The following is an 18,196-nucleotide window of genomic DNA, read 5'->3' as shown; positions in this document are numbered from 1 at the left end:
TAAGAAAGCTTCTTCAGTCAGATTGGCCAATCATTTTCTCAGGCACCACGAGACTGTCAAATTCTTCGCATGTGACGACATCACTGCTCAATGCTGCTTCCTGCAAAAAGATAAAGCACAAACAAGTGTAGGAAAGATTTAGCATTTCAGCCATCAAAGAAAAGGATTATGACAAACGTTTGTCGTCTCCGCTATGAGCATAACTTAAGTGACCAAAATAGGTCAAATAGTTAAGATTGTTGTCGGTAACTACAATGAATATTCTACTAAATTCAATGACGTGTTATTGCTAACAAATCTTACCTTCAAAGTGTAACCTTCCTTGTGCGCTTTCTTGGCAACTGCTGCAGAATTGTCGTAACCAATTTTCTGACAGCAAAGGCATCGTTAGAGGTGAGTTCAAAATGCAAAGACTCCTGGAACAACTGAGCTTAGATAGAAGCAGGGATGAAAACTTACAGGGTTCAATGACGTGACGAGCATTAGAGACTGCAAGACCATTCAAAATGCCATGCAATGTATGATCATTATCTTCGCAATCTATTATACGGTATCAAAATACACTTAAAATATCCAGGATGTACCATCGACTGACCTTGTGCAGTAATTTTGAAATTCTTTCCCTATTAGCTTGAATTCCCTTAACGCAGTTCTTCTCAAATGATGCAGATGCGTCACCCAGCAATCTTAATGACTATAGCAAAGAACGGCAATCAAGAGTGAACAAAAATGAGCAACTCGTAGAAAATTTCAAGTCATGTCAAGCAAATAATTTTCAAAGGTCAAATTCTAAGAATATTTTCATTGCAAAAACTCACATAATTAATATGCATTTAAAAAGTCCCAGCTAATATAAAGAGAGGTAAAGTACACAGATAGTCCCCCAACTATAGGACATTGTTTTGTTAGGTCCCTCAACTATTAAAAATTACAAAATAGTCCCACGATTATAGGATATGATAAAACATCATCCTATAGACGGGGGACCATTTTGTAACTTTTAATAGTCATAGGACAAAACAAAATATCATAAAATCGAAGGACCATTTGTGTACTTTATCCTAAAGAGATTTGACCTTTCAAATTAGTGCAGAAAATTTACATATTCGGTTTTGGAGGTGTTGAAAGTATATTAATCCAATTTTTCAAATTCTGTAACAAAAACACATACGTGCATGAGTGCAGTAGCGATCATTGGCTTGAACACGTTCAATTCAAAGTGGCCATTTGATCCACCCACTGTGATAGCCACATGGTTACCCATTACCTGCAAGAAACTTTTTATTTTTTATAAACTGATAAATGAAATATAGACAGTTTAACCACTCGAGAGACGATACCATTTGAATGTGAAAATAATAGCAACAGAGATTTACCTGGGCACAGACCATTGTAAGAGCCTCACACTGGGTAGGGTTCACCTTCCCCTGAAACAGGATAAATTCAGCCAAACTAATAAGATTATATGGGAAGAGAAATAGTCAATAGTACATAGAATATGAAGCAAAAAGGACTTTGCCGATAAAGGAATCCGTAGAAATCAAGATGAGAATCTTACAGGCATAATACTGCTGCCTGGCTCATTTTCAGGAAGAATGAGCTCACCAAGGCCGCATCGGGGACCACTGAACAAGGAAAATGCTGAAACCATCAGAATAATGCTAAACTGGGGAAAAAAGAAAAGGTTATCGAAGCTGCACGCAAACCTTCCGAGTAAGCGTATGTCATTAGCAATCTTCATAAGGGATGTAGCTACAGTATTTAGGGCACCACTGGTTTCAACAAAAGCATCATGTGCAGCCTGATTATAGAAAAATAAATATTCATGCATGTGTAACTATTTTGCATCACAAGTAGGAGATTGAAAGTAATAATCAGTTCCTTCAAACTAAACTAAAACAGAAAATAAATAAATAAAAGCTTAATCAGATAGTGTTAAGAGATTCACCAAAGCTTCAAACTTATTTTCTGCTGTGACAAAATTCAAGTTTGTTTCCTCAGCTACAGCAGCAGCTATTTTTACATCAAACCTAGATCAATTTCAACATTGGGCACCATCAATTCAGCACGAGACAATCTAAAGGTTCACATTTAGGCCTTTAGCAGTTATGATGATAACTAATGGTCTCAGAATATGGTTCATTCTTCATAATAATTTCATTTTAAGGTTCGCATTTGACAAACTTAGCGATAACTACTTCAGTCCATGACAACAGATGCAGCATCTACAATCTGAAAATAATACATAGAAAGTGTTCACAGGTGCAACAGCTTTAAAGAAACTTTCAATGGTCGATGAGTATCTCCGAGCATAAAGTATAAGAGATAAAACATAAATTATAACTCACAAGAATAGTAGAATCATAAATGGCTAGGAACTTAATAAATCAGAGAGCAAAATTGAAGCAACTAGATAAAACAAATCAGAACAAAACAAATAAAATAAAATTGACAAAGGGTAACAAACACACCCTTTCTTTGTATTCAGTCCTGTCCCAACAGCAGTACCACCTTGTGCAAGCTGTCATATAGCACCCCTATATGCCAGTAGTCAGAACAGGTTACAAGGAATACCATACAATCAAAACGGGATTGCATGCCTGATACATGCGTGGAAGGGTGCACAAAACTCGATCAATTCCATACTTGACCTATAATAATACGAAACCACATAATAATTAAAAGTTGTCCCTCATTGTGGTCCCTCCTTTAAACATAATCAACCCCGAAGTACATAAAAGAAAAGGCATAATGAACTTACTTGTGTAGTATAGCCACTAAACTCTTGACCAAGAGTCAAAGGTGTTGCATCTTGAGTGTGGGTGCGACCAATTTTGACGATATCTTATAATTCAACAGACTAGTGAAAACAACACAAGAAAAATTGAACTTAGAAGTTTGAACTCATCCAAGATAAAATTTCACCGGTATATAAGCAAACATAAAACAAAATTATAGGGTTAAGGTTTAACGTGCCCGGTAGAAAATATGTAGATTCCAAAGCAAAGTAGAAAAAGAAAAGATCGGCTTGTGGCAGAACATATTACTCACAACGATTCACCAGAAGAGACCATGATATTACGGACTAAAAGACAACAGCATTGACAAGAGACATGTTAAAATAACTAATCACACAGTCAAGAACTCAAATAAGAAAATATCAGCATCAACAATCGGCTATGCCAGGAAAATCCTGTTTCTGGCAGTAGATGCTGATGTCTTAATTAATGTGAATAAGGACATGGAGGAAACAACAGCATGTAAGGCGTAGATCTCGATTTAAGAATAAAATAAAAGCTCTTATAAAAAAAAAGAATAAAACAAAAGCAAGTTGAGGATGAGAAAGATCTCACAAAAATAACATCAGAAATTAGAGGCCAAAGTACAACAGACCTTTGAATGTAGAGCAGAATGCAAAACTTTCAATTTGGGTATTAATCTTGAGTTTATTTCCGTAGCAGCTGCAATGTGCATTACATGGATAAAGAAGAAAATGTAGAATAAGTAAAGAGGCAGTTCAAAACATACCATGCTAAACCGAGGATGAACAAGTTGGCGTAAGTGAATTACTGAATTTTACAAATATTAATATAAAGAAGGAAGAAACCAATATGGGTAATTCCAGCTTACAGTCGGGAATGTGTCGTTAGAAGATTGAGATCGGTTCACATGATCATTTGGGTGCACATCCTTTTCACCACGCTTATGCCCAAGGATCTCAGCTGCTCTATTAGCAATAACCTGAAAATTTTCAAAAAGCCGCAAAATAAGCTATAAAATTTAGTATAAAAACTTTTCGCAAATGAGAAAGAAACATCATTTCATTCATGAAGTCGATCAAAAATCAAAGCTGCAAAGACCTCATTGGCATTCATGTTACTCTGGGTAACAAGCGGGAAGTGATCGTTGAGTTTCCCTTCGGCTACTTCATCAGCTGCTTGCATTATAGCTTTCCCAATGGTTGGATCAAGACCATACTCCATGTTAACCTAAATAAGTACAACAATTAAAATATATTCAAAACACTTCAACATTGAGAAATATCAGGATTCACTTAACAGATTAGAGAAGAACCTTGGCGGCACATTTCTTGAGAACACCAAATGCACGAATAATAGGTTCGGGCATTCGTTCACGCTCACCCCCTATATCAAAATTCTGCAAAGATCTTTGAGTCTGCGCTCCCCACAATCTATATAAAGCATGACAACAAAACTCACAAGTACAAAAATTTTTTTGAGTTGATTCGAGTTTATATATTAATTATAAATATTTATAATATTATGATACTATTTGATTATAATTTAAACAGTTATCTATAATCATATATATATATATATATATTAATTATTAAAAATGTCAAGACATTCAAGTTAATATTCGAGTTATTCTATTTTATAACTCGACATGAATTTTTTTTTTAGTTAGAGTCAAGGTTTTTCGAATTAAATCAAGTAAAAAAAGATCAATTTTTCAGTCCAGTTGAGCTCTGCTCAACCAATAGTGGTGCGAATGAAAACAAAAACAAAAAAGAGAGAAGAATACAACTTATCGGTGGGGACATTAATGGGGCCGAAAGTGTCTCGTTCCTCCCTAAACGATGTGGAGTAGGATCTCCAACATGTGGTGTAACGGAGAGAGGTGGCTAGCTGGGAAGAGGTGGATCCAGCTGAGAGTCGTCGAGATACGATATACATCGCCATTTCTTACTTCCAAAGGGGGGAACCCTTAATCCAGAGAAATAATAAAAAGCCAACAAAACATTCAAGATTAAGATTTTTCAAACGAAATGAACTGCAAAAGAAAAAACAATACCTGAGATCAAGAGTTTGGGAGTATGGGTAGTGGAGAATGACAGAGATGGGGAATAGGTCAATGGAATAGGGGATGGGGTGATAATTATTGTCGGAGTTGTGGGGAATTTTTCGGGGTTTTTGGAAGGTAAGCAAATCAGAGCAAGCAATAAAAAAGTGTTGTACTTATATGGGTAGCTTGCTATCTTGGTCTTAGGCTACCGTCTGGGTCAAAGGTGAGCTATGAAGAGTCAATATACGCCCAATATTATAGGCGGGCTAATTATTTAGGTTAATATAGCACCAAACAAATTATTTAGGGATTTATAACAAATGATATAATATATGAGAAACTTATCAAGTCAATTTAACAAGTTTTAATAAAAAATATTTTTATTCAAAATTTTCATCACGCCAATTTAACGAGTTTTCCTCGCACACATTTACTGTAAATCCCAAAATAATTTAAAAAATGATCTAATGGATAAATTTTTTACCCGACTGACATATTGGGTAAGTTTTGCCCATGACGATTGTGTTTATTGGAGATTTTTCATCATCATTCCGTTCGCCAATGGCTATTATCATTCACGCAATCGAAAATGACTTTAGCATCCCAATTTACAATATAGTAATAGAAGTCCTAATTTTAAGATTTGAACTTTTTATTAGGATGCAAATAAATATAGTGTTTGATGAATTGTTTGTATAATATATGTTTATTAAGTTAAATAAATGAGTATAAAAAAATTATATATATTTAACAAATGAACGAACACCAATAAAAGTTTGTTTAATTAGTTTATCTTCACGAACAAGCTCTTTTGTTGGTTTGTTTATAAATTCATTTATTGATTTATTTATAAACTCATTTATTCGGTTTTACTTTTCCTTTTATTTTTTACATTTTAAATATTAATGAAGATAAAGACTAAATTGAACACAAGGTGAATTTTGAAGTTCAAACCATGAAACCTAAGGAACTTAAAGACTAGTAGCAAAATTCATTTTTCTTTGACATGCAAATAAAAAAGGTAAGAAGAGAGTGTTAGTTTTAGAACATTAAGCAAGCGTTAAACGTTGAATGAATGTGTTTGTGAACACTAAACGAACGAATACCAATACCTTCAAAAATAAATAAACGAACACAAATATAATACAGAAAATTTAAACGATCACAAATCAAACATAAATAATTTCAAAATAAACAAACCAACACAAACACAAATCATTCAAGTTCAATTCATTTACACCGGTAATTCATTTTACAACGTTGGCTCATCTTATCGAATATGTTCTTGTCAGCTTGTACAAATTGTAATATAGCATTCCTATGAATGAAGACACTGATATTTTCTCTTGCCTCTAAACCCAGTTTACGCAAGCCAACAACTGTTATTATTAACTGAGATTTAAATCTGTTATTATTAATTGAGAATTCAATTATAATATAACATTTGCAGTTCTGTTATGATTATGGTAATAGCATATACTATTGTAATAATAGCAACAACAACAACAACAAAACCCAATTCCCATATGTATGGGGTAAGGGGGAGGTAGGGTAGTAGGCTGCCCCCAACGCCAGGTTGAGAATAGCTTCCGTGGAAGACCTCCGGCAGTCAGAAAATTAAAAATATAGATAAAATGCAATGCATGTATAAATAATTACATAAATACATAGCTAAACAATATTCATATGCAGTCATTAATATCATATGTGCTTCTGTAATGGGGAGTAATCCCTGCAAAATAATCCCTGCGAAAGAATCTCTGCATATAGACAGAAACATAAGACCCGGCTAAATTTAACAGAGGAAACATGACGAGAATGACGAGAATGATACACAGAAGTCAACGATAGCAAGCCCAGTTCTAATATTTCATAAATACCAATAACAGAAAAGTATAAGAAGTAAAAGTCATGGAAATTACTACAAATGCATTAAAAGAAGACAGAGATGATACACCCTATAGATGTGACCCACACTACTCGACTACCCTAGTCACAAGCCTCCATAATTTCCTATCATAGGTCATGTCTTCGGTAAGGCCTAAATCCATCAAATCAGATCTCAAGCAGTCTTCCCACTTCCGCCTTGGTCGTCCTTTCCTTCTGGCACCGTCGACTGTAATCAACTCTACCCTCCTGACCGTATCCGACGGTAGTCACCTAAGGACATGCCCAAACCACCGTAGTCTTCCCTCCCTCAATTTTTCGGAAACAGACACCACCCCCAAGGACATCCTAATAGCAGAGTTTGTCGTCATATCCCACAGAGTCCTACCACATGTCCATCGAAGCATTCTCATTTCTGCGGCCTCTATCCTCCTTACGTGATCCTTCTTGGTTGCCCAACATTCTGATCCATACAACAGCGCTGGTCTTATTGACATTCTATAAAATTTTCCCTTAAGTTTTAGAGGCACCTTCTTGTCACACAAAACTCCAGTAGCGGCCCTCCACTTTAGCCATCCCGCCTTTATACGGTGTGTAACGTCATCATCTACACCCCCATCTTTATGTATCATAGACCCTAAGTACTTGAAACAATCCTTTGAGGGAAGAACGTGTCCTTCTATGCATACTTCTACATCTTCATCGTTTTGGTTCCCATTGAAGTTTGAACATAAATACTCTGTCTTTTCAATATTGATCCTTAAACCTTTTTCTTCCAAAGCAGTCTTCCAGGTAGCCAGTCTACTATTCAGCTCAGATTTTGTTTCAGCAACTAGGACAATGTCGTCAGCGAAAAGCATACACCAAGGTACACCGTCTGGTATTGCACAATAGATGTCGTCCATAATCAAGGCGAAGATGTAAGGGCTAAGAGCCGACCCCTGGTGGAGTCTGATTTCCACCGGGAAAGCCTCGGTGTCGCCAACTGTAGTCCTGACGTAGGTAGTAGATCTACAGTACATATCACGAATCGCCCGGATATAAGCAGTTGGGATCCGTCTCGTTTCCAAAGTCTTCCAAATCGTATCGCGGGGAACGCTATCATAAGCCTTCTCAAGGTCAATGAACGCCATGTGAAGATCTCTCGACTTTTCCCTATATTTCTCCATAAGCCGTCGAAGTAGATGAATCGCCTCAGTGGTAGACCTGCTTGGCATAAAGCCAAATTGGTTTTCCGAAACCCTAGTAACTTGTCTCAACCTAGCCTCTATCACCCTTTCCCATAGCTTCATGGTATGGCTGAGTAGTTTAATACCTCTGTAGTTACCACAACGTTGGGGATCTCCTTTATTTTTATAGATTGGTATCACCGTAGACTCTCTCCACTCCTCTGGCATCTTGGCAGTCTCTAAAATAATATTAAAGATGTTAGTCAACCACTTAACTCCCTCTTCTCCTAGGGCTAACCACACAGTGATAGGAATTTGATCAGGACCGACAGCTTTCTCCCTTCCCATCTTTCTAAGAGCCATTTTTACTTCCTCAAACCCAATACGACTTGTAGGGCAGTCATTGGCCGTAGTATGATGGTCGCCTGACCCATCAACGATACTATCTCTACATGGAGAGGCACCATCATTAAATAAGCCAAAGAAGTAACTACCCCAAACCCTCTTAATATCATGATCTTTCGTTAAAAGAACACCATTGTTGTCCTTAATAAACCTAATGTTACCTAGATCCTTTTTCCTAATCTCCCTAGATTTTGCAAGTCTGAAGATGCCATTTTGTCCTTCCTTGGTGTCTAATCTCTTGTACATTACCTCATATGCCTTATCCTTTGCTTTAGCTACCGTTTTCTTGGCTTCCCGCTTTGCCTCCTGGTATCTTTGTTTAGCTCTCGACCTTTCTTCGTCATCATTGCATTGTAGAAACTCCTTGAATCAAGTTTGTTTTTTCTTCACCTTAGTTTGGACTTCGTCGTTCCACCACCACGATTCTTTATGTTCCTTGGCCTTCCCCGTCGACAACCCAAGGGTGTTTTTGCCCACCTCTCTGATGGAATTTGCCATATTTTTCCATAACATATCTGCGTTATTTGAGTTTGTAGTTTCAAAACCTGTATTAGACAAAAGCTTACTCCTAAAGTCATCAGTTGTCGCTCCATGTAAGTTCTTCCAGAGGATCCTAGGTTTACCCAGTTTAGCCCTCCTATGAGTGTTCCGCCCGTTGGGTACGCGGAACACCAAAACCAACAATTTGTGTTGTGATGCACATGCCTCTTCAGGGAACACCTTACAGTCAATGCAAGCCCATAGTTCCCGATTTCTAACCAAGATGTAGTCGATTTGGGTACAATGTCCCCCGCTATGAAACGTAATCAAGTTCGCATCTCTCTTATTAAATAAGGAGTTAGTGATCACCAAATCGTGAGCAGTAGCAAAATCAAGAAACGTATGCCCCTCATCGTTCCTGCTACCATAACCGAAACCCCCATGAACACCGTCATACCCGTCGGTTGAACTACCTATATGACCATTGAAGTCTCCCCCTATGAAAACTCTTTGGTCCTCCGGAATGCTCCTAAGTACATCATCTAACTGATCCCAGAAGCAACGTTTTTCCCCCTCCCCTAGGCCAACGTGTGGGGCATACACTGAAAGGACATTTACCACTTCCGCTTCTATAACAACCTTAATCATCATGATTCTATCTCTTCATCTACAAACTTCAACTACATTTTCCTTGAGCTTAGAGGATACCAAGATACCCACCCTATTTCTAGCGTTATCTACACCTGAATACCACAACTTGTACCCATTACACTCTCTGGCGCGAGCCCCTTTCCACCTAGTCTCCTGAATACATGCAAAATCTATTTTCCTATTACTAAGTACGTCGGTCAGCTCCAGCAGCCTAGCATTTAATGTGTCTACATTCAACGAACAAACTCTAAGTCTAGTGTCCTTGACACCACTCTGTCGAGCCCTCCCCCTATACGTCCTATGGGATCTAAAAGAATGACATGACCTCAAGTAATCATATATAGCCGAAGCTATGAGGAACTATGAAAAAAGAATCCAAAGAAGACAAAAGATGCACCAAATAAAACGCTAGAAATATAAGATACTAGGAGTCTAGGACAATGAAAAAATACAGATCCAGTAAATCCTACTCAAAAGAAAAGTACAAAAATATAGATCTAGTAGATCTTACTCAAAGCAAAACTGTTTTCAAGTAAATAACAAAATTCTATAGAAGTTTAATTTTTTTTTAGGTTCCACTTTCTTACCTCCAATAGGAAAGAATAATAATGAAGAGAGAATTACTTAAAAGCCATAAACAAATCATATAAAGAGCAGAGCATAAAAGCCAAAAATGAAATGAAAATTCAACGAATTTACCGTCTAGAAACAGATTTGAAATGAAACCTGCAATGGTTTCCAGTTCTGGTCGACCACTATACGTACCTAGTCCGCAAGTAGGAAGCAATTGCTATTTTTCGGGTGGAATGTGGTTGCCGATGACATTCACCTGCAAGATGCAAAAAGCAAAAAGCACAAGCAACTCCAACGAATAGAGTTCGGATAAAGGAAAATTTTCTGATTTCTGCACTAAATCAAACACACTAAAATCTTGGATTTAACCCTAAATCCGATATAGATCAAGCAAACGTGATGAAGATTGCACCTATATAGCAACTCATAAGACAATGAAATTCAGATTAGAGCGTAAATCTAAATCAAAATTGAAAACCAAAAATAGATCAGAACCCTAATTTCTTCACAAAGGTATGGAATTTGCTTGGTGAATTCAACGAAGACAGATCTCTTCAACAATGGGCGCTTCCGGCAGCAAGAAAATGCGGAAGCCTTGCCACGAGGGGAGGAGCGTGAGGTATCTGATGGACAAGATGAGGCCTCTCAACAGCTAGAGAGAAGCGGCGATGGTGGTGGCGTGCAAAGAGGCGGAGTGGGCGAAAGAGAAGAGGAAGCTGAAGTTTAGATACTTAAATCAAACGAACGATTAAATCAACCAGAAGATGTTATCCACGGATCTGACTTGATACTCAAAATGGAATTTGGAAATTTCGAACGAAACTCAACAAAACCCAGATCAAAAGAAACAAAAATGAAAAATGGATCTTTTTCTAAAGAAACTGTTGATGATGGAAACGATTTTGTCACCCTTCCAGAGTTCAAAAAAGAATAAAAAACCATCAAATGCAGTGTGAATACAGGAAAAACATGGAGAAAAGCAGTCTTTACACGCACAAGTCACAAAACCAAACAAGGCAGAATGCATTATTTACACAGTTTGTCTTCAATAAACAAATACGCACCTTGAATTATTGTTGCATTTAACTATACCACAAAAATTACAGTGAAAAAAAATTGCATGTATATTGAACACATATCTCTCTCTCTCTCACTCTAACAACAAATGTAAGAGGAAAAAATCAGAAATCACTCTGACGTGGGTATAATGGTGTGTATAAAGTTGTTATTTTCTACTCCCGGCTTTGCGTTTCCCGTCGACAGTGGCCGGCTGCCTCATGTTTCGATGCAAAGGTTGGCCAACTCCATTTGCTAGTTTCCTTGATGGTGATGGCCCTGCCATAGGATGTAGATTTTTGCTGCTGCAGGAAGGGAACAGACTTTTTAGTAACATGTCGAAAACTTAAAACGATGGTAGACGATATTCGATGTGGGAGTGTACGTATTGGATTACCTCATATCAGGGTTTCTTGCTGATCTTGAAGTAGGTTTCTTGATCCCATTGGTTATGTTGCAAAGTTTCGTTTGATTGAATTGCCAAAGCAAATCAGGTTCGGATGAGTCACTGGTTGCAGCATCAATATCATCTATGTCATCTGAACCCGCCATGTTGAACCCGTTGGCCCATGTGAACATATTATATGTTTGTTCTGTGTAAACTTTTGAAGAATCATGAAGATATTTCTGGTAAAAGACATCAGATAAGTTCCCATTTTCTGCTTCCCAGCATCCTAGGGGATTTCCTACTCTGTTAATGGCATCTTGCTTGTTCACCATAACCTTATCCACCCACTCACTCGAGCTTAATTCTTTCTCGTCGTCCCTAAAGTTTTGGGCAGGACTCGCTACGGGAGGCCAGGGAGGTGAATTTGCTAATAGCTCATCAAGATCAAAGCTTTGCCTCTTCTGCCTCAATGTAGAGTTAGTGAACACCTGCGAAAGCAGAATAATAAGTTTTGTGTATGTTTGCGGAGAATGCATAACGATGATATGAACAGTTGATCTAAAACTCACGCAACAGCCAACATGTTGAAAAGCTGAAGTTAGTCGTAAAATTTGATCAGAACTTCCACATTTATAGAGAGAAGAAATCGAACGAATTGCACATTTGAGTTAGTATTATGCCACTTTCAGTCACTAGACTGCATATTACTATGAAATTCTGAATTCAACAAACACACATTTGAATTTCCATCCTGATATAATGTGTAAAGCATTATGTACCTCAATGTTGCCCACACTACCCTCAGGTTCTCTAGCCACCAAGACGTCTCCAACTCGCTGATTAGGATTAAAGGGCGATAGAGCACTAGCCTTAGCTCGATATTTTTCAGAGATACCGGATACAGAATGCTGACTTTGGTCCGTGTCTACCTCTTTCCTAGCCAAAGCTGCCTTAAGGCTAGCAATCTGGAAGATATTTGAACAAAAGTTACTCGATTTGCCAACTATCTTAAGATAACCATATCAACCAGTAGGTAAAGGCAGATACAATAACCTGTTCTTTGAGTTCTTTAACATCCGAAGTGTCCTTGTTCACTCTAGCAGCACCAAGTTCAACAGTAGCTACACGCTCCGCGAATTTGAGAGTACTTATAGTTTCACCTATGGCATCGGGTTCAGGACTTATGTGAACGAACATTAGTGTCTTGGCCTGCCCTCCTAAAAATACATTGCCAGCCGAATATATACAAAACTTCTTCGAAAAAATATCAATGCAACAATTTAACTCCTAAATATGGCTGAAACAGCAAACTTGTTGACAATTTAAACTTGCCGAGTGAATCTTGAAGAAGTTGAGTGAGCTTGCTGTTTCGGTAAGGAACATGTGGATTCTTTTGGGCAAGAGAAGCAATCACATCTCCTAAAGCTGATAGAGATTTGTTTATGTGCTGTGCCTCTTTTAGTCGATCTCCCGTCACCTCAGACTTGTCTACTCTCTCACTTCCTGCAAGATCCACAAGATGCATGCAGCCTCGGAGAATGGCGCCAGATGTTAAATCTCTTCCTTGAACATGGACAGTCAAGCAACTGCAAAGCGATAAAAAAACAAAATTTAGCTTCAGAATGAAGAGATATTTTGGGATCAAGTGGCGTAAAGAAATAAGAAATTACCTATGAGAACGGCTGCTACGGTCATTCAGGGCTGTTGCGCCAACTGCACGATTCCTTTGTCCTAGGTTCATCAGATAAATAACGTCGGATGTTGACGAAACCGGCATGAAGTTTGCATCCGGTACGTTAAGACCATTCTGGGAACTGTTGCGAATCTCTAATGTATTAAGAGATTAAGGATAAGCCTATATATAAAACTGGTTGGCAAAACCTACCAGTCAACCTACATTAAAGTGAGAGACTCAACAATCAACATCCATTTTCATATTAAAACCAATTCTAAATTTTTGGTCTTCCTTTTTTCAGAGCATCAACCAACTTTTTGATGAAGCTCTGGATGATTTAGAATGAAGAAAGCTTTTTTTCTGAATTACCAATCTGTCGGGACAAATATTCAGACACCAAGTCACCAACAGATAAGAATGAACTAATTTTATAACCTCATGGGAAGTAAAACCGAATGAATTGAAAAAAGGATATCTTTTGTTACTTCCATCTGTAACAAGGAGATCCCTAACTTGCTCGTTGTAAATTTCGATCATTTGAACGGCAACATCATAGCGAAAGGTATCCTTTCTTTGTTCTGCTAGAAGAAACAAATCACCTAGCGCTCTATAATTCACCCCTTGGTTTTTCTCTGTCAGGTCTTTAGGTCCAGACTGGATGTGTAAACCACCAAATAAACCAGTAAGTTCGAAGGAAAATGTATATATATTTTAGTGAATAGTTCAATCATGTCTTACCATAGTGTAAGTTTTCCCTGACCCTGTCTGGCCGTATGCAAATATGCAAACATTGTATCCATCAAGAACCGACCGAATCAGTGGCTGCATATCAGAAAAAACCTCCGCTGCAATGCAAGAAGATGCGACTTGGTAAAGAATGCTAAAATCGCAGAAACATTATCAATAAGCAATTAAACTCTAGTGAAACAACCTTGAGTTGCAGACTGCCCAAAGACTTTGTTGAAGGTAAATGACTTGCGTCCTTTACCATACTTTGACGGTGTGTTAATGATGATGTTTCCCTCTTCTATATGATCCACAGAGCTTAGATAGCTTGATCCAGACAAGAATGGTCTCACACGGCAATAAACGCGGATACTTCCTGGTCAAATAAAGGAGATAACCCTTTTTAACAAATTAGAGAATCATTACAAGGACAAGCATGATATTAAGAACTTATGTAAAAGATAAGTGAATGTACCTTTAAGGTCTTGAACTTGGTTATATAGCTTGCGGTTTTCTTCTAGAACCCTGTGGTAACCAGAAGCAGCATGAGCCAGACCATGAATATGCATACCTGTACAAATACCTAGCTTAGCAGTTCAGTAAGCAAGAAAATACAAATAAATACTTTGAAGCAAGTCAGTGTACCAAGATTGTTGAATTCTTCATGAAATTTCATTTGTATGAATTGCATGCCGGCCTTTGTGGAATTAATAGCATGCTTCAGTTCCTGCAACATTTACATAGACATATAAGTGCTCTAGTTAAGTACAAAAACAGGCAAGAAAATAGAAGATACGGCACAATATCTCCCACCTGAATATCTCTTTGTTGTTGATCAAAGATCATTTGCTGTTTCTGTGATCGACGTTTTAATTCCTCCTCGTCAATGATGTTCTTTTGAAAGCAGCCTTCTTTCTTGACCACTTTGATGTTCTTTTCCTCAATCTTATTCATTACAATAAATTCACATTAAGAAACGTGTGTTATCTGCGAAAAGCCATCTAGTGACTTGTGAATTAGACGAGGATGATTATTTACCTTTTTATCCCCGAGAGTTTGTTTCTGTAGAGGCTTTCTGAAATTAGAAGGAGAGATGTCTTTTGAAGTCGTTTTCATCTTTCAATTCGGAGAAGAATCCACAAAAAAGCAAAGTGTTAGTTAAGATCAATAACATAGTGAACGACTTCTATTCTTCTGTAAAATTAGACAACATACCATTTCAGATTGGCTTGCAATCCGATGCTCGAACTCCTCAACAACTTTACCGAGCACAGATTCAACCAACTACCAACAACCAAAGATGAACCGAATAAGCAGCAAAAATAGAAAAAAAAAACCATGATTTCCAATAAAAATCATTTCATTATCCCAGTTTATATAAGCAAAGAAACACTAATCAAGTTTGATATGATAAACGTGAGTGTAATCAACCAATAAAAACTTACCAGTGGAACTTCTTCAGGCTTTCTATCTAATAGAATGGCACGAACCAGCATACTTAACGAACAAGAACCCCCCTGCTTGTGTTGTGTGATAAGAAAAACCATTCTCATTGTTCAATGAGAATATAAAATCAGCAAGTACTTAAACAGTTAAAGCTTACCAACCATTTTCTTAGAATCGATTTCATTGGAGTGACCGGCTGATGGTTTCTCAATCATCGATGAGGTCCTTTGCAAGGAATTCGTAAAAGGGTCCAAATTTTTTCTTACAAATGACTTCCCCAAAGTGGTGGTGGCAGGTTTTAAGTTTCCACCAAATTTCCACACTCCATTTCCACCCGAAAGCTTCCATTCTTTGTAGGACTCGAGTGCTAAAACACAATTCACCACCCTTGCAGACTTGCCTCCCTAAAGAATTTTAACCAAATTACAATTAAATTAATGAAATACACAATAAAACATGTTTCTTCCGAAGCAAAAGAATCATAAACATAGACAAGAAAAAGAACAAAATTAGTCGAAAAAACATACTTGTTCTAGATCAGATGCCTCAAAAGTTGGAAGCCCCAATTTTTTACCAGCTACCAAGAAATTCCTTACATTTTCAAAGTACTGAAATGCAGACAATGCAGCTCCATCAGGTATGAGAGCTGATTCACATGGACTTTCCACCACCTAAAACCAACCACCCCAAATGAAGCTAACCATGATCAAATGGAAAATCAATCAGAAATATCAAAATAATAGTAATACTAATAACATCTAGTAAGTAAACCTTAGGCACAGCTCCAGGTTGAACTTTATTGAGGACATTGCAAAGGATTATTCCACTCCTCAAGCCAAGCCTAAATTCTTCCTCCGATGGCTCAGCCGGCAAATCTTTTGCAGCCACGACTCCGACCATCTTCCTTAGCCATCCTGCCGCTTCAGACCTCCTTGACGCTGTGCCATACAAGAGATCATCACATCCAGCTTATTTATTTTTCTTTAATTTTTCACAAAGTAAATTGTCCAAATTCCATCCATAAACATGCTACAATTCACCTAAAAATCCAGAAATATAAGTGATCAATGATCAAAATGATTTCTTTTTTCCATTTCAAGAAAAGGGTGGGGGATCAAATGGGAAAACTGGAAGAAAAACCAAAATTTTAACATTTTCGATGGAATTAAATCATTTTGATTAGTTAAAACAACAGAATTAAAAGAGGAACATGCTTCCAGCATAAAACATTATCATCATTCAAAAAAAATCGAAAAAAATCAAAATTAAAGTACCAGCTTCTTCAGTTTTTCTAGATTCGAAATCAAGATCTTTGGAGCGATTGACATGTTGTTGCAGTACATCCTCCACAACTGAAGCAACTGAAAACGACAACATTCCTTCTGCAGCCATTTTCTCACCCTCAAAGTATTTCAAAAACAATATGGAAAGAATAACAGACAACCTCACAACTCAACCATCCAAAAAATAAATAAATCCAAATTCAAAATTCTCCCAAATGAAAAAGGAAATTGTAAAAACAAACAAAAAAGCTTTGTGGGATTTATTTTTCCTGTGATATCGTTATGTGAAAGTGGGATTTTGAAGGGGTTTCTTTTTTCTCTGCTCTCTCTCCATAGAAAAGCAAGCTATCTCTGCTTTATAGTCTCAACTTCTTTATAAACTTTTTTCCCCCACAGCTGCTATTACTCCAAAGCTGTGTCCGAACCTGATGTATACAGAATCCAAAGAGAGAAAGGGGCCTGGATGGCGGTGTATTCAGGTGCCTCCCTTGGCGCGTGGATTTTAAAACGTGATTATGGAAAGGTCAGTTGGGGTTGGCCAATGGCCCCCTTTAAATTTAATTCATATATTATGAGTTTATATGTTATGCATATAAGTACCATCATGGGTTTGGTCGAGTTATGTTGAGTTTTTATTGGTTATGATTTTGATAAAAAAATAATTTTTTATTCATATTTAAATTGATCCAAATTTAATAAAGTTTCATCTAGTTTGAAGTATGATTTGATTTTTGAGGTAAAAAATTGTACCCAATTTAACATAATCTGATATATATATATATATATATCAAATTAGATAAAATAAATATTTAATTAAAGAAAAATAATATAAAGATGAGTATTACTCTAGTTATTATATATATATATATATATATATATATATCAAAGATAAATATAATATTACATTAGGTCAAGTCGAGGTTTTTTACTCTATACTAGAACCTAATTCGATATGATTTTATCCCTTCAAAAAAAATTCTACCTAAACTAATCCAATTCTAATTTTTTTTCTTCTAAAACTATTAACTCCATAAAAATTCATCAAATTCAAATTAAATGTCATCCCTCTATGTATATTCATGAATCTTATATATTATTGATGTTATTACTCAAAATTTATTATTTTATCAATAAAATAAGATTAAAATAGGAAGAATTTTTTAACAAATATCCGTAAATTCATATTATTTGTTTCTTTTGGACATAAATAATAAATCTCATTTCACAATTTTAAATTTAAAACACTTATTATTATACTTGAGTAGTTGTTACCTGCCAAATTAGCAATCATAAATCTCATACTTTCATATCTAAAATATAACCCCACCTCTATATTCTTTTTCTCAAAAATATCATTTTGAAAGGAACATTCACCATATATATATATAATTTACTTGAATTTTTAACTAAAAAGGAAATGTGAAGAAATTTATTTAGTTAATGCATTTCCATTAGAATATATTTCATTATCTAAATTAAAATATTGTGACCTTTAGTGGCCATTCATTGTGTATTATAAACTAAAATCTCCTTTTAATTACCATTACCATCTATGAGAAAAGGAAATCACATCCTCTAAAAAGGGATCACAATCATTCATTAAAGACATGTTAGTGATAATTTTCCTTAAAATTCAATATAATTACAGTAT

General features: G+C 36.5%; 1 protein-coding gene and 1 pseudogene across 1 annotated transcript; both read right to left on the bottom strand.

Annotated features, from left to right (window-relative positions):
* Window positions 1–13: 13 nt before the first annotated feature.
* Window positions 14–4,865, bottom strand: LOC120129833 (annotated as a pseudogene).
* A 6,150-nt stretch (window positions 4,866–11,015) lies between these two features.
* On the bottom strand, window positions 11,016–16,840 carry LOC120129661 (kinesin-like protein KIN-14I). The gene is made up of 19 exons (XM_039147113.1): window positions 16,537–16,840; window positions 16,034–16,200; window positions 15,790–15,933; window positions 15,424–15,666; window positions 15,262–15,333; window positions 15,032–15,100; window positions 14,855–14,932; window positions 14,630–14,761; window positions 14,462–14,543; window positions 14,292–14,387; window positions 14,022–14,192; window positions 13,829–13,935; window positions 13,566–13,744; window positions 13,086–13,247; window positions 12,748–13,001; window positions 12,469–12,632; window positions 12,195–12,380; window positions 11,425–11,903; window positions 11,016–11,329 (listed from the first exon to the last, which is right to left on the bottom strand). The coding sequence occupies exons 1-19, from the start codon at window positions 16,652–16,654 to the stop codon at window positions 11,197–11,199; spliced, it is 3,036 nt and encodes a 1,011-aa protein (XP_039003044.1). The 5' UTR covers window positions 16,655–16,840; the 3' UTR covers window positions 11,016–11,196.
* Between the last annotated feature and the right edge of the window lie 1,356 nt (window positions 16,841–18,196).

Source organism: Hibiscus syriacus, unplaced genomic scaffold (assembly GCF_006381635.1).
Source record: "Hibiscus syriacus cultivar Baekdansim isolate YM2019G1 unplaced genomic scaffold, ASM638163v2 tig00110503_pilon, whole genome shotgun sequence".
Classification (NCBI taxonomy): domain Eukaryota; kingdom Viridiplantae; phylum Streptophyta; class Magnoliopsida; order Malvales; family Malvaceae; genus Hibiscus; species Hibiscus syriacus.
The sequence above is the reverse complement of the archived record's forward strand: the minus strand, read 5'-3'. Positions and strand labels throughout refer to the sequence as shown.